Genomic DNA, 18,343 nt, shown 5'->3' with positions numbered 1-18,343 from the left:
GTTGCTAAGTTGAATCAAATACATACTCATGTACCCAACTCAACGCTTAGTATATTATGAAAATTACATAAAAGATTCATCGATAAATGTTGTGTCATACTCAGTGCCACTGATTTTTGATTTTCTCTTGTATAAGCTCAAATCTAAAAGTTTTATAAGAGAACATTATGTAGAGTCAGATTTTTCATGACTCAAATTCTTCCTTGTTTAGAGATATGACTATAACAATTAAGAGAACATAGTATCTTTTAACAATAGGAGTAATCTCCTTATTGATATGATGACATAGTCTCCTTTATTTCCTTGCTTTTATTTGCTTTCATATTCATTTGCATAATCATCATCGATCTTTAGTTTAGTCGTTCTTATCCGAAGTCAATTGACTTCATTACACTACAATGGGCATAAAAACTTATCAAACAAGACTTTATCTTTCAAAATCTATCATCTTTTATATATGTGGATCTAACAAGTTGGGAATATAAATGGTGAAAACATTTGATGAATATTTTATTAATCAAGCTAACCAATATATAATGTACATCAACTACACTAAAATAGAAGGAAAGCAAACTTAACTAATCAAAGAATATTACCTAGCGTAATTACAGGAAGATTGACACCTAAACATTATATAAATAAAGAGATACTATAACTGAGAGATATTACAAGATCATAAGGGGAGATTGATATCTTTGATTGATTATGATGACTTATCACACCCCCGCAAGATGGACGTCCTTTTGGAAAGTCCAATCTTGGCAAGTAATGCGTAGAAACGAGATTTGGGTAATGGTTTAGTGAGTGCATCTGCCGGCTGATCATCGCCGGATATATGTTGAACTCGAATGGTGCCAAGTTGTACCTGTTCTCGAACAAAATGAAAAGCCAATGCAAGATGCTTCATGCGAGAGTGGAAAACAGGATTAGTAGAGTAGTGAGTGGCACCAAGATTGTCACAATAGATATCAGGTTGCTTTGGTAATGTAATATTAAGCTCAAGGAGTAAAGAACGAAGCAAAATGACCTTGGCGGTTGTATCAGCAACAGCTCGAAATTCTGCTTCCGTAGAGGAACGGGCCAAAGCACGTTGTTTCTTGGAGCTCCATGAAACCGGGTTGCGACCAAGATAGACTAGGTAACCAGTAGTAGAAATATAGTTATCTTTGTCACCTGCCCAGTCTGCATCCGTGAAGGCATGTAGACGTAATGGAGATTGGCGGTGAAGTTGAAGACCATAGTGAGAAGTACCATTCAAGTAACGTAGTAACCTTTTGAGAGCAAGCCAATGATCATTGGAAGGACAATGCACATATTGGGATAATTTGTTTACAGCATAGGCGACGTCGGGACGGGTGAAGGATAGGTACTGTAGACTACCAAGAATGGCTCGATAATCTTTATGGTTACAAATTGGAGAGCTTGTGGAGTAAGTGAGGGGAGGGTTGAGAGCTAAAGGAGTGGAGACAGGTTTAGAGTCATGCATGTTATATTTGGTTAGCAGGTCATGAATGTATTATTTAGTTTGATTAAGAAATAATCCATGGGTATTAGGCACGACTTCAACACCTAGAAAATAGGAGAGAGGACCAAGGTCTTTGAGAGAAAAGTGAGCAGCTAGAGTGTTGATGAAGTGAGTGAGATGACTGTGAGAAGGACCAGTGACGATAATGTCATCGACGTAAACTAAAAGATAGAGAATGGAAGTGCCGTGTTGATATAAAAAGAGAGAAGGATCAGAAATGGAGTTGTGAAAACCCGATGAGAGTAGAAAATTTTTAAGTTCGGTATACCAAGCTCGTGGAGCTTGTTTGAGGCCATAGATAGCTTTGTTAAGTTTACAAACATGGGTAGGATGCTCTTTGTCAATAAAGCCTGTTGGTTGGGACATATAAACATGCTCAGTGAGAGTTCCTTGAAGAAAAGCGTTATTTATGTCGAGTTGACGGAGAGACCAACCACGACAAACGGCTAAGGATAAAATGAGACGAACTGTGGTAGGTCGTATGACGGCGCTAAAAGTCTCAGAATAGTCAATGCCAGGGCGTTGGTGAAAGCCCTTGGCAACTAGTCGAGCTTTGCATCGTTCAACAGTACCATCCGAATTATATTTGATTCGAAAGACCCATTTGCACCCAATAACATTTTAAGAGGCATGAGAAGGGACAAGTTGCCATGTATTATTACGGGTGAGAGCATCAAACTCAAGTTGCATGGCGGCACGCCATATGAGGTCTTTGAGAGCTGTAATAGCAGTTGTAGGTGCGTGGGGAGGAGAGATAGAGACATGGTTAAGGTATTTGGGGTTGGGTTTGATTATGTTGTTGGTGAGGCGAGTTATGATGGTGCGTGTGGGTAGATCGGATGCGAGGGTGGTGAGAGTGAGGGTGATGGGGAGTTGGGTGATGCAGGGAGTGTAGAAGATGTCAAGGTGGGAGATGATGAGTTATCATGCGAATGTGGGGTAGAATGCATGGTAGGAATATGAGGGATTTCTGTTGAATTAAGTGGGGGGGGGAGGTAGGTTCATCTTGATTAGGTAGGGGTGAGGGAGTGACGTGAGGAGTATTTGTGGTATTATGGGTTTCATGGGGTGCACTATTATTAGGAGTGTTGACCGCATTAGTGCCACAAATAATAGGTAAAGAAAGAGTGCACCAGTCTTGAGGAGATAAGACAAAAGCAGAAGGTGAGGAGCATAGAGTAGAATAAGGGAATTGTGACTCAACAAATTTTACATGTCGAGAGGTATAAATTCGGTGAGTTTTGGGATCGAGACAATGATAGGCACTTTGAGTGGAGGAATAACCAACAAATATACAAGGAGTGGATTTAGGTTGCATTTTGTGGGTGTTGTAGGGTCGTAACCACGGATAACAAAGACAACCAAAACTGCGAAGTTTGGTGTAATTAGGAGTAGTATTAAAGAGTTTTAGGTAAGGGGATAAGTTGTGAAAAGTAAGAGTAGGGAGACGATTAATAAGATATGTAGCAGTGGTAAAGGCATGAGGCCACAAAGTAAGAGGAAGATTGGCATGAGACAAAAGGGTGAGGCCGATTTCAACAATATGGCGATGTCGTCTTTCAGCATATCCATTATGTTCGGGAGTATGGGGCGGAGAAGTGAGATGAGAGATACCATTGTTCAGGAGATTAGGGGTAAGTTTGAGATATTCTCCGCCATTGTCGGAAAATAATTGAATAATAGGACGATTAAAGAATTTTTCAACTAGAGCGCGGAAGCGGTGAAAAGTGTTAGAGGTGTCTGATTTTCGCTTGAGAGGATAGAACCAAATATATTTAGTAAAATGGTCAACGAAAAAGACATAATATTTAAAATTATCATAGGAAAGAATAGGAGCAGTCCAAACATCCGAAAAAATTAATTCTAGGGGAGCGGTAGAATTGAGAGAAGATTGGGAGAAGGGGGGTTTATGACTTTTATTAATACTGCAAGAATTACAATTATGATGAGTAGGAAAAGAAATGTTTAGAGGGACTTGACTACATAGAGTTTTGATAATGTTGATAGAGGGATGACCCAAACGGTGATGCCAATTATGATGAGGAGCAACAACATTGGAGTGAACAAGAGGAGGGGATGGTTTCCATTCATAGATGCCTCCTTTAGTTGGCCCTTGGAGGAGAGTGAGACCCGTTGAGCGATCCTTAATACCAAAAGAAGTGGGTAAGAATTCAACAAGGGCATTATTTTCAATACAAAATTGAGAAATCGATAGAATGTTACGTGAGATGGATGGCACAAATAAAACATTGGAAAATTTAAAATTTTTATGAGAAGTAGAGATAGAGAAAGAACCAATATGAGAGATAGGTAGAGTGGAGCCATCGCTAATGATGAGATCGTCGGAACCGTCATAAGGGGCATGTAAAGCTAGGTTGGACAAATCATTGGTGATATGGTGCGTAGCACCACTGTCCATAAGCCAAGAAGATGAAGAGGGAGTGGCAAGGGTGGCGACGTTAGCTTGAGGAGTAGGAGTAGTACGGGGAGGATTTGGGAAAACTATGTGAGGGAAAAGTTGTTTAAAGGTGGGGCATTGAGAGACTACATGACCGACAATGCGACACCATTGACACTTACCTAGAAAGGGTTTTGGGGTGCGGTTGGTGTTGGTGTTATTTGGGGCGATAAAAGAGGTGTTAGTGCTGCGAGGATAGCCATGGTTTTGACGATGAGTAGCAACATGAACACTAGCAGGCAAGGAGGATGGTTGAGCTTCTTTTTTGAGAAGTATTTCATGTTGGATAAGCTTTCCATGAAGAGCCTCAAAAGTAATGGGAGAGTCACGAGCACGGACGACATCAATAATGGGTTTGTAAGATTCGTCAAGGCCTTTGAGAATTTTTGCGATGATGTCTTCATTATCCATGAGTTTACCCATGAAGGAGAGTTCATCGGTACATGCTTTGATGGAGTGCATGTAGTCCATGATGGATTGATTACCTTTTGTGATAGTGTCGAAGCGGTCTTTAATTTGGAGAATATGGCCTTGGGAAGGGTTGGCATAGGTAGTAGAAAGGGTGGTCCAAACAGCGTGAGTAGTGGTGGCATGAGAAACAAGAGAAACAATGGCGGGAGAGAGAGTGCCGAGAAGACTGCTGAAAATAAGCTTATCTTTGCGTTGCCAAGTTTGATAGGCTGGGTTGGTTGTGGTTCCAGAGTTTGTGGTAATTGTTTCGGGTGGGCAGGAGTGGGTACCGTCGACGAAGTGGAGAAGATCATGGCCAAAAAGAATGGCTTGGATTTGGGATTTCCATGAGAGATAATTGAACGGGGTTAGCTTAATGACATTGGAGAGGTTGATGAGAACAAAAGGTTTAGAAGGTTCGTATGAGTTGGGTATGGTGTTGCCATTGCTGCCCATTACGAAAGGATGATTTGAAAAGAGAGAAAAAATGATCTAAGCTCTTGATACCATATAAATGGTGAAAACATTTGATGAATATTTTTTTAATCAAGCTAACCAATATATAATGTACATCAACTACACTAAAATAGAAGGAAAGCAAACTTAACTAATCAAAGAATATTACCTAGCGTAATTACAGGAAGATTGACACCTAAACATTATATAAATAAAGAAATACTATAACTGAGAGATATTACAAGATCATAAGGGGAGATTGATATCCTTGATTGATTACGATGACTTATCAGGGAAAACTGGAAAAATAGTATGATAATAGAATAAAACTTTACCATATAAAAGTAAAAGTAGAAAAATCTTTTATGAAACACTTGGGAGATCAATTTTTTTTAAAAAAAATATTATTTTATTTGTTTAATAGACTTTCATTTATTTTTTTTGGAAATTTTTTCTTATATAAACAATCTATATATATTAAAATGGCGTTCCTAAACAAGAAATAGTGCCACGTGGCATTCTCAATAAGGGTGTTTTACTTCATTTAATCTATATACACTAAAAAAAATAGAAATTGGGTAGTATAGACTTTAATTCCATTATCTCAAATTCATAAACTAAAGTCTTAACTAATAGACCAAGTGATATTTAGTGTTATCATTTTACGTACAATATCAGTAAATAAATTTTTTTCTTACCAAGAGCATTGCGTGGGCCTAATAACTAGTTTATCATGAAGATATGTTCATTCTAATATTTATACTACTAAGTCAAGTATGCATAAATAATTATGATAATCATACTTTAAACAACAATAATTTATTCATTGTACATAAACTGACAAACCAAGTTATTTATTATTACATGGAACAATATAGCTACTTTTCATCCTTGTTTCTTCAAACTTGAGTATTCGACTTTCTCACATCAAACAATGCATCACAAGCATATGTATTATATAAGAGCACATCATGTAAAAATGTAAAGCCATGCTAATACTATGATCACGAGAAACTCTCATAATGACAAGCCACTCTACCATTTTTTTTTATGTATATGAGCCACGAAGGTAATATATGTCGGGCCAGATTCTTCATCTGAAATGAGCTAAGGTATTAATTCTTAGCGAGTTAGAAACTTTAAGGTCGTAAACTTGAAAAAAAATGGTAATGCAGAAAACACGCAAATTAGATCCTGGGGAAGGGAGTAGGATGAACATCCTACACCTTCCCCTAAATGACGTCGTTTTATGGGAGCCAAAAATTTGGTTGGCTTTTGGCAATATTTTTGAAAGTGGGTCAGCTCTTTCTCTCTCATCACTCACTCACTCATCCACTCTCTTTCTCTCTCATTTATTTTTCAAGAACTCATCTGATAACACGTTTATATACTCATTTTTATGTGATATATTTGTGTGTGTTCACCATATTTTTCCCATATATTTAATCTCTTAGAGCTATTATTCTTTACTTTTCGCTATTGCTCTTCTCGGAGGTATTTGTTTTGTTTTTGTAGGATTATGGCGTTTATTGGAGTTGATTGGGATTTGCACGAAAGCTTGGATGATTGCGGAGCATTCAGATGGATTGATAGCTTTATCCTGCGATGATTTTGAAGATATATTGCGATATGGCTTTGGTAACCATTAATTACCATGCCTAAGGAGCTACAAAAGGACTTTTGATAGCAAGAGAACAAAAAAACAGCATAAACCGCCACCCTTTGGCGGTCCTTTCAAGCTTACCGCAAGGCCATGGCGGTCTCCAATTTCAATATTACGTAATCTTAGTTTTAGAGTGTTTTAGGAGTCCAAATCCTAGTCAAACTCCTTGTATTTGGATAGATATAAATAGGTTTTGGATAGAATTTGAAAAGGGAGATTCTTTGAGAGAGATAACGTGAGTTTTACTTGGCTTTTTGGACGCTTCACGTGATATCATGCCATTCTCCATTTTTTTCCTCAAGTTTTTGTTTCGACATTCAAGTTTGCAATTTCTTCAATTAATTCAAGTATTATTTTCTCTTCTCTATTCTATTTATTATTATTGTTAATCATGCTTTCTTTTAATATTTATTTTGTTTATTCAATCATCATGTGTGAGTAGTTTTTTATTCTAGGGTTAGGTTGAACCCTAAATGAATTGATGCTTGTTTAATTCCCAATTCCCAAACTTTGATTAATTTATGATTCATTTATTTTAGGGTTGGTTTTAATTATCAATTTATGACTAGAAATAGTAATATTTGAATGTGATTATTTTTGCAACGAAAGTTGAATCTTAATCGAATCTAGAACCCTAATTTAAGATAAAGGAAATCATCACGAAAGTAGTTGATGGAATTTATTAGGATGTTAGGATGCTATGTCTAAAGTCCTTAATTTGCATGACTCCATGAAAATAGGCATGATTGCATTGTTAGGGAAGCTATTGATTGATCGAAAGAAATCCTTAGTATTATTAGGGCGCGTCTATCCTATGAGTTATTTATTAGTTAATTAAGGGAAAAGGGATTGTTGTGGCATTAATTCGTGTTAGTGGGGTACTTAAACCTAGATGTCTTTAGTCTTTGATTCACTCTTGATAATTTATTTGTTTTAGTTACTTAGATTAGTTCATCATCACTTATATTGATTACTTGCTTAGTATTAATTAGAGTCAATTTAGCTACTTTGAGTCAGTTAGTCTCTTGGGATTCGACCCTTACTTGCCCGACTACATTAGTTAGGAGGACTAGTTAGGTAATTCTTACTAGGTACGCGACACGCCTTTCATCATCCACTATCTTTCTCTCTTATTTATTTTTCAAGAACCATTTCAATTCTCTCTCTCATTTATTTTGTTCTTCATTTATTTCTCCCTGATTTTCATTCATTTCTATTATAAATTTTCAAAATTTTGATATTTGATTTTATTTTCTATTTTGCATTTTTAAAACTTTGCATGTTTTATGTACTCAATTTATAAAATGGGGGATATAAGTGGAAATGATGGAATTCCAATTGATAATGTTATTTCTTCTAATGCAATGGGAGATTTAGGTGATGGAGGTGAAAGAGAAGATGAATGACCAGGAAATTATGGTATTTATTTGCTGAAACAATTTTTTTAATGTACAAATGCATATATATGGTTTGGTGTACAATACTATACGAGTGTACATTTGGGGATTTTCATTGATCAAAGTAATGACCATTAGTGTACATTATGATTTATCCTTATTTGCGTTGGTTGCAGTACCTTTTTTTTATTATTAGCTCCACCTACAGTTGCATTTACATGCACGTACCTTGCATGTACACTCTGTTGACATTCATGTACATTAATTGGGTTACAATCATGTTGTTATGTGTCTATAGAATACGTTGAGTATGAGATATCTGAAGTGATACACAAAGAGGTTGCTAATGACGAAGAAACTTACAAATTATACAATGCTGACTATGCATTTAAATGTGGATTTGGGGTCCGCAAGACCAAAGTTTGTTGGAGATATGATGCAAAGACCATTAGATAACGATTTTTAGTTATGCATGTATGTTAGTGAAGTTAATGTACATTTAGTCATACACACACTACAAGAATCCGCATTTTTGACTACCGTCTAAAACGGTCGGTAATTTCCCAAATACGGTCGGTATTATAATCACCGACTGCTAAGCGGTCGTTTTGCTTCAGTCGGTAAAAGGTTTGTCGGTAATTCGATGATAACGACTGTTGAACAGTCGGCAAAACCACCGTCTGCTTTAATCGGTAGGTAATTAAAGGAGACAAAATAAAGAAAAAAATCAGCGCCATCCCTTCAATTTTGAGAGATGCTACTAATTTTATAATTCCATTTAAAATCTAAATCAATTTCAAGAATTTGAAGGAGGATAAACCAAGCAAAAATCAACAGTATCGAAGTAAACGAAATTGCTCACAATTAAAATTCACAAAATAACATATGGTAAAATAATATTCATTCATATTTACATTGACCCGTTACAAAAATTAATACATCAAATCCAAAAGTTACAGAAAAAGATAAAAAAAAATTACATCTTCACTCCTAGATTCTGGAAATCGCTAGAATTGGTTCTTTATTCATCACCAATTTGAAACTTGCCAAACTTTTACAAATTGAAGACAAATAAAAATTACATATGCTCATTACTAATGCAGTTGGTTCTTTCTTCGTCGGGAATCTTCGAATTTGGCCAAACTTTATAATACTGATTGAAGAAGAGTAGAGCAAACAACAACAAAAGAAAATTAAACAGGGAACCTTCAAGAATAAGTGAGGATCTAAAACAAAAATCTAAAAATGAAGAAGAGTAATATGAAACTTCAAACGAACAGACACCGCTAAACGTCGATGAAGAACGAAACTCGGTGGAACAGCTAACTCAGACGTCGGTCGACGAAAGATGATGGAGGAGGCGAATTGTAATCCCCCACATTTTTAAAGGATTTTCATAAATATATTAAGTTATTTATGTAATTATATTAAATCCAAATGAGTTTGGAAAATGATTTGACTTTTAAAAAGGGTTGACTATTTTAAAAGTCAACTAAAAATATTTTTCTAAGCTTAATAAAGTTTGTAATATTTTAATTAAGCGTGTTTTAAATAAGAGTTTAATTATTAAAAGTATATTTGAAAAGAAACTTAATGGAATCGAAAGCCCAAAAGAAATAAAAAGGGAAAGGATAATTTGATGACTAAAGTCCTAACAAGCCCATCTTGTTAGTCATCAAAGTTTTAATTATTGAATTCCTTTTCCTAAGCCCAATAGGATTAGCCTATTGTTTTAATTATTGAATTCCTTTTCCTAAGCCCAATAGGATTAGCCTATTTAAATATTCTAAAACCCAAATATTTTTGCCCTACACTTATTTTCTCTCTCCTCACTTGCACGTGATCTTGAGCCTTCTCTTCCACTCGACATTTTCTCTCTCTTCTTCCTCTTGAGCGTGACTTCCATCTTTTCTCTCAAAAATCGTTTCTTCTTCGCTAAGTAACGTTTCTTGTTGAACAAGAAACGTCACAAACCTTTTTGAAGCCGAAAACAGTGCTGCCGCTGGTTCCTTGCTGCTGTTCAGTCCGGCGCCCCTCTTTCCTCCTCTTATTTTGGTTGTTTTCTTTACTTCTCCTTTAAGATTCCATTAAAGTTCTAATTTTTATTGTTATTTTATTATTATTTGCATGATTTCGATTTGAGTTATTATTTTATTATGAAATATATTTTTCGGATATATGTATAAAAGAAAAATTTCAGATTTATTATTTTTAGTTTTAATCATGAAAGATGTGATTTTTAGGGTTTTAAATCACTAGAAATCGTATATTTAGAGTATGAATATGAATTTTGATTGGAATACGATTTTTATATTCATTTAAAATATTTTCAGAAGGTTTAGAAAATTTTATAGTTGCTGGAAATTCAGAAAGTTAATATTTTAAGGTTTTTAATGGTTTTTAATCACTAGAATAGTTTATCTATACTAGGGATTAAAAATAATGAGAGTTTAAATTATAAAAACGATTTTTAAAGAAGTTTAGAAGGGTTTGGGACGTTTTAAAGTTGCTGTATTTTTTTTAGTACAAGTATTTACCGATTTCTTTGGTTGTTTTAGGCGGAGAATTCACTGTAGGGGACTTTTAGTGCTTAAAAGTGGCCTACCGTTACGTTTATACGAGGTACGTACATAGTCTACGTGCTAAATGGTTAGAAACATGCTCTAGGGATGTTTTTAATTTGTAGTATCATGTATAGGACCTTGTAGTTCATATATATGATTTACTGAGATGGCTTTACATGTTATTTGCTTGTATGCTACATGTAAACTAAGAATATGTTTAAGTATGACTTGTTTGTATGGAAGTTTGATGCAAGCAACTAAGTTTAGTTTGGTATTAATTCGTGAGTGAATTAATGTAAGTAAATTGGAATCATGGATTCTTTGAGTTTATCTATTTATCTTATAAGAACCGAGGATCTTATTTGGTAATTTTGAGTTATACCTATATAAAGGTACAGTTTACTGTTGGCTAGGTTCAACAGGCAAGTTAGTAAAGAATAAAAGAAGTTAAAAGAGTCTTGGATGCTAAGTTGTGAACACTTATTTCTAAGATTAAAAAGGAGTTTTGTGATGTTATGTGATTAGTAGTTGTGAGTATTATGTGCTTGGTTGGTGTCAACACAAGTATAAAATGAATGCAACGTAAAGTGAAACGAGAATAGGTTATAGACTTTAGACTGGTGCACGTCTAGAGTTGGACACTAAGGGTTGGAGTACATAGTCCGCCGTGATATGTATTCTCGAGGTTGGATTGATCACCATTCCTCTTTAGTTCAAAGGTTCCTCGATATCGTAGGTCATTCTGGTTTACGGAGTCATGACCGTATTTCCTATTTCAGTATAGTCAACTCGTCCCAATAACTATTCCATTTAAAGAAGAAATAAAAGTTAGAGTCTAGTTCAGTAAGAGTCATCTGCAGTGTTATGTTATTATTATTTTATTCTACAAGTTGTGTTGTAGTATCATGTTTAGGATTATTGTTGTCTGATATGTAGTACTCAGCTTTGCTGATTACGTGCTTGTCTGTGTTTGTGATCATGGCTTTGCCTATTGATCCTGTGGTGATCCTTCGGGGGAGCAGAGTCAAGAAAGCATTGACATTACAGGTTCGAAGATGCATACCATTGGGGAATCTGGAATGGAGAGGCTTTTGTGATATAGTATTTAAGTTGTTTCTAGGAGTTTATATTTTCAGACTTTAGCTTTAAGTTGGTGTGTTTCAGTTCAAACATTGTTTGACTCTTATTTCATAAGTTTAATAAAGTTGGTTTTGTTTTAGTAAGTTTTCCGCTGCAAAATTCTGAGTAAGCCGAAACGTTATCACACGGGCGATAATGCCTGGGTAATTCTCTAAGTTTTATATTATAAGTATTTTCTAGAAAGAGAGAATTATCGGAGTGTTACACGAATGGGGTCGACGAAGGAGTGGGAAACTAAACAGATGATTGAGAAATTTGGCTGAAATGGAGATTAGGGATTTGAGAGGAGTGAGAAACTGTAGAGAGGAACTGTAGAGAAGAGTGAGAAACTGTAGAGAGGAGTGGGAATAAGCGAGGGATTAGGTCTAGTTTTTTTTCCTTTTATATGGATGTGAGTAATGGGGTTTAGAAGTATCGTAACCTATCTTTTAGAGAGGTCGGTATTTAATTAACTACTGCTGTGCAGTCGCTAATTACAACAAAAGGGTTGGTAATTTTCGTCTGTCATTTTGCGGTCGGTATTCTCTAATGCACCGACTGTTATTTGGGCGGTCGGTATTTTGCCGTCGTTAAAATGGCAGATTCTTGTAGTGACAGTGAACATTAACGCAACTTTAATGTACACAGAACAAGGTCAGCTCTATAAAATAACTTGAACATCCAGTCATAACAATATTGTACATTCAGGCTTAGTAATTGAACAATCTTGCTAGAACATTTGTACATTGAGTCATATCCAGTGAACATTCAATCAAACAATAATGTATATATTTTGAGTTATAACCCGTGAACAATATCAGCTTCATAAAATACCTTGAACATTCAGTCATAACAACATTGTACATTCAAGCATATAAATTGAACAATCTTGCTATAACATTGTACATTGAGTCATAACCAGTGAATATTTAATAAAACAATATGGTACATTGACTCATATCTAGTGAACATATTGAATTTCATCACTTTGAATTGTAGCACCTGGAGCACTATGAGGTATGGGATTGTAATTGTACATATTGAATTTCATTAGTGAAAAAACATCAACACACCAGTGTATAAAGATTTTTCCCCTTTGCTCTCAAAAGGGTGGCCAATGGTATTTCTTCACTTTGTGTTCTTGCATGCAACCCAAAAAAAAAAAAAATTTAGTAACTAGAGGACGAAATTTAAAAAACGAACTCATTAAACATGGAATGAGGTTGAGTGCGGAAAAAGAGAAATGGTGAACAATATATGGGGGAAAATGATGACGGTTGACATCAAATCAGTTATTAAATGGTGAACAGTAACTGTCAAATCAATTATTTTTTGAATTTTTGACATGTACACTGGATGTAAGGGGAATGTACATTAGCTATAAAATAATTACTTTTTGAATATTGAATGGTGCATTTCATTTTTCTTGCCTTGTGTTTTGGAGCTGGTGTAGGATGCTCATCCTATACCTCATACCAACAAATACTTATTGCAAAAAACAAGGTTCTTAATAATAATGGGCTTAAAATCAAAAAATCCGAAAGAATATAAAAATAAGGAAAAATGGTTAGAAACTACCTATTAAAGACACTTATTTTAAAAAAACTACCTTATATCATGTTTATTTTACAAAACTACCTTATAAGTGAAAAAACTTTAAAAAGCACTACCAAATTCAGAATTTACTAACCATGGTTAACTATTTCCTCCAATTATCACTCTAATATAAGAATACTAAAATACCCCCTTAATTCACCCCAACCCCTCTTTGTTAATTTCCCTCACAACAGTGTTTAACTATTGAATACCCCTTGGATCATTTGTGTAATTTCTTCTCCCAACCTTTTGCTTCACCAATTAATTTTATGAGTAACAAAAGCAGATACAAATTGGGTTTTTGGTCATGAATTGATGTCGTTGATGATGATGAAGAATATGGTTTGATGATGGTGCAAAGCTTACTCTACTAGACACTTTTAGTGCTGGTTTGTTTTTGGGATTGACTTTTGAGGAAGAGAAGGTGTGCTTGTACTTGCTACATGTATATTTGAGAGATAGAGCATCAAGTGATCAAGAAAGTGATGATATCATATTGTAACGTACTGAATTTAGAGGGTATTTTCATAATCTTATATTAGAGGGATAATTGGATAGAGTAGTTAACCATAGTTAGTAAATTCTAAATTTGGTAGTGCTTTTTAAAGTTTTTTACTTATAAAGTAGTTTTGTAAGATAAACTTGATATAAGATAGTTTTTTTTAAAAGAAGTGTCTTTAATAGGTAGTTTCTAACAATTTTTCCTAAAAATAAATTAACACTCCGTGGCAAGACTGTGCTCTTTTCATCTTGGTGCACCAAGTCCAAAGCCAAAGCCAAACATATTAGCTATAGCTCAGTACTCAACTACTCATGTAGTCATTTCTCAATTCTAACTCCTCTTATTAATTCTCCTCTCACAAGTCCAAAGCCAAACATATTAGCTATAGCTTAGGCTATGGGGATCAAAGTTCATGGAAGCCCACTTTGTTGCGCAACCCTCCGTGTTGTCGCTGCTCTTCATGAAAAGGAGCTCGACTTTGAATTTGTTCTGGTCGACATCAGATCTGGTGCTCACAAACAACAACCTCACCTCTCCCTTAACGTAAGTTTACCATCTTTTCTTCTCTCCTCTTTTTTGGGTCTTGTTTTAGACTGTCACTCACTTAAAAAATAATAATCATGTAAACATTGAATCCCACATAATCTTTATAGGTGAAAAATTAGAACAATGGTTATCAGCAGTACGTACGGCAAGTTTGCAACTCTCTTATTAGTACAAATTTATACCAATTCTTTGTAAGAATAAATAACGTTAGTTTTCCTAGTTTCGTTTAACAACTCCCGGCCTCACGTCTACCGCCCACTTCCAACCTACTCCCTAGCTCCGTCCCAAAATATAATTTCATTTTTTTTTTTACGGTAATTTATGCAAGTAAAATCTAAGAAAGATAGTAAAGATTTTTTGTTTATTTAAATAAATATTGTGTGGGAAAACATGATTTTAGAAAAGAGAATGGAGAATAATTAGTGAAAGAGCATTAATTGTAGCATTTTAGTTGAATAAACAAAGGAAAAAACAAAATTTAAGAAGCAAATAAATGATAGGACATGGTTTTTTTTAGAAAAATTATGGAATAATGTGAAAGTAAATATAAAAATGGGAACTATATTTTGGGACACCCACAATGAAAAAGAGAACTATGTTTTGGGACGAAGGGAGTAAAATTTATGCTGATAGTGTGATATTTCCCGATCTAGAGTTTTGATGGTCGAATTTAATTATCTTGTGCAACTTGACAAGTGAACATTGAGATTGAACAGAGGAATGTGATGGCGGAAGCAGCGATGACGAATGAGGATGATGAACTATAGTCATGGTGAGATTAGGATGGATGAGATGAAGTTCATCATCGCTTGGAAGTTGGAGATTTCGCTACCGCGCAGAACTAACGACATTGTAAATTAATGGCACTGTCTACTGATTATCAACCCATTTCCCTCAATTTTTTTTTAGAAAGCTAACAACCCATTCAGAAGAAAATCCAGCCTTCAAATTAATACTCCTTGCTATATGCTTACATAACCCATTTCACCCTATGTGAATGCCAATAATTTAAAATTTGACAAACTAACCTATGATTATTTTAAAGTGATGTGTGGGATTAGGGATTCTCTTATCTTCCTCCCTATTATCAAGCATCTGATCATTTTCCTCATCATTCATAATACATTTGACAAAACAAAGGTATATGAACTATCTCAAAAAAATCCATATACATGTGGGTATTTTAACAAGATTACATTGGTCAAATGGTCCTTTTCGTGTGCTCCGTTTCTTTGCAATTCATAGATGGTGCACACGTCTATATGGTGAGGAAAGTGTGCACATGTACTTGACTAACAAATTAAATGTATATGAATAACAAGTCAAATAAACACATGCATATGACTCATTAACAAGCCACATAAACATATGTACATTTCTGTTAGTATATGTTCATTGGTATTGATTTTTAGGTTAATAACTTAGTATTTGATGTTCATCGTGCGCACTGTCCTCTCCATACAGTCGTATGCAGCTACTAATTTGTAAATTCTTTGAAACCTGTTTCATGTAATAATTTTTTTTTTAATTTTTTGCTTACCCCTATCTTTTTTTTTTTTTTTGTTTTTTTTTGTGTGTGGCTAAAATCGCATTAGATACCGGCCTGCTAGAAGGCCTTTGTTTGGAAATAGTAATTGGCCAAACCCCTTTGGCTGTTTGCACAACGTATACCTACCATATTTTCGATCACTCCATGTGAAAACTTATTTTTCCTAATACTCTAATACCATATATTTTCAGCCATTTGGTCAAGTCCCAGCTTTTGAAGACGGAGATTTTAAGCTTTATGGTGAGTTACGTTGCCTATTTCATTATGATCAAATCAATCACATATCTATGTATTCATTATATTCAAGTACATGATCTTCTTATAATATAAGAAATACATCCATTCCCAACTTATCAAACAGAATCAAGAGCAATTACAAAATACTTAACATATGTCTACAAAAGCAAGGGGACTGCATTGGTCTACCAGGACTTAAAGCAGAAGGCAATTAGAGCTGCTTGGATGGAGGTTGAGGCTCTCCAATTTGACCCACCTGCCACTAAACTCATTGAAGAGCTTGTCTTTAAGGGCACAACCAGCACGCAAACCGACATGGCTATAGTCGAGGAGAGCGAGGCAAAGCTAGCTAAGGTCCTTGATGTTTATGAGAGCCGTTTAGGTGAGTCCAAGTACTTGGGCGGTGAAACCTTCACCTTAGCTGATCTTCATCACTTGCCTCAATTGCATATGCTAATCGGTACTCAAGTCAAGAAGGTGTTGGAAGAGCGGCCTCATGTGTATGTTTGGTGCAAGGACATCTTGGCTAGGCCTGCTTGGGAAAAGACTATAGCTTTGCTAAAGCACGCTTAACAAGGGATTAGCGAAAACCGACTAAACAAATTAGCTCGATCGGCCATTTCTTCTATTTATTTAGTTGGCTTCTGTAATGTTCCTTATTGATGGCAATATGGCATCGTCATTTAATTGGTTATCTCCAACTTGTGAAGACCGATCAGGAGTTCATTATTGTAGCAATATAATTTAAGAAGTTTATTTATGCCAATTTCTCAGTTTCTTTTTATGTTCCTCATGATCATAGTTATTTTGTTTGGAATTCCCCAACTCACAAAGACCAGCAGGAGATATATACTAATATATTAAAAGGCGTTACTAAAAAAAAGTAATGCGATGTGACGCTCTCTTTTACGGTGTTTAACTCCATGTAATCTATGTATAATTAAAAAAAAAAAAAAGACAGAAAATGTGTTATATAAGATTCAATTCCGTGATCACAAGCATATGTACTAAAGTTTTAACCACTAAACCAAGTGATACTTGATGTTATCATTTTAAAGTGAAATAATAATAAAATAAATGATATAATTATTTAGAGTGTAGCTTGAGCCTAAAATCTAGTTATTTATATGAAAACTCGGCTCAGTACTTAACTAAGATGTTGGCAACATGACTAGCTAGAAATCAGGACATTCAAATAAAAAATGAAAGTGAAGACTGAAGAATACCATATAAAAGATGGAAATGACCAAGAGGTTGTACGTAAAATCCCCAAAAGAGGGTGAAAATTATTGGAATTGTGTCCTTCAACCAAGGTGCACTCACGGGCTGACCTATTATAACTTTTGGGTGGCACAAATTTATCAATAATTGAGACCTTTTAAAATTATCGCCCAAAATTCATATTCTTGTTAATTTTTTTCTTTTAATGCCCACTACTAATAGTTTATATTACTCCTTGCAGGGCCGTCTTCGACAATTTAAAGGCCCTGTGCTAAGTACAAAATTGAGGCCCTATAAATTTTTTAAAGGACAATTATTCAATATAAAACACAATTGCACAAAAAAAATTATTATTATATTACAATTTTTATGAATAAGATGTAGAGGCAAAATAATAATACTATTTAATTCTTATCAAATAGAAGTATGATATTTCAATAAAACCATCAATATGATGGGAGATTCAGACTGCATTCTCGAACGAAAAAAAAAACACAACCAAAGTAAATTCAGATTGTTTACATAGTTTCAGATGACATTCAGATTGTTACATATGACATTAAAAAAACAGATTTTTTTTAATTGGAGTTTCCTAAGGCCCACTATTGGATACAATGAGAAACATGTAGTATCTACTATCTAGTATGTAATTCAGATTGTTTACAAAAACAAGAGCATGCTTCGCCGAAAAATTCACCAAAAATTTCAGAATGTTCACAAAAAACAAGAGCATGCTTCACCCAAAAAACACCAAACCACAAGTAGTTGCAATTATACATTATAGTAAATTATAATTTAAAATTAAGAATTTTCAGAATTGATTTAAATCTCTACCAGGAAAATGGCATAAAGAAAAGTAAATTATTTTAAATTAAAGACTTTGCAAACAAAGTAGCCCACCTGTTCTTGATTTTTCACTTCCAACAATCAAAATATGAACAAATCTTCCCGTATTATATAAACCACCATTTGATTTTTTGTTTTTTGGATGCTAAAAGAAATTGACTTCTTGAATATGAGTTGAATCTAAATTGCAAATAAATAGAGAACTTTTATCTTC

The 18,343-nt window shown here is 34.7% G+C and overlaps 1 protein-coding gene across 1 annotated transcript; it reads left to right on the top strand.

Moving 5' to 3' along the window:
- Window positions 1-13,978: 13,978 nt before the first annotated feature.
- Window positions 13,979-16,846, top strand: LOC104884154 (glutathione S-transferase). Its single transcript, XM_010668751.4, has 3 exons — window positions 13,979-14,273; window positions 16,017-16,065; window positions 16,187-16,846. The coding sequence occupies exons 1-3, from the start codon at window positions 14,127-14,129 to the stop codon at window positions 16,633-16,635; spliced, it is 645 nt and encodes a 214-aa protein (XP_010667053.1). The 5' UTR covers window positions 13,979-14,126; the 3' UTR covers window positions 16,636-16,846.
- Window positions 16,847-18,343: the final 1,497 nt, after the last annotated feature.

The sequence above is a fragment of the Beta vulgaris genome, chromosome 3 (genome assembly GCF_026745355.1).
Source record: "Beta vulgaris subsp. vulgaris cultivar EL10 chromosome 3, EL10.2, whole genome shotgun sequence".
NCBI classification, from domain to species: domain Eukaryota; kingdom Viridiplantae; phylum Streptophyta; class Magnoliopsida; order Caryophyllales; family Amaranthaceae; genus Beta; species Beta vulgaris.
This window is presented reverse-complemented; position numbering and strand designations above follow the sequence as displayed.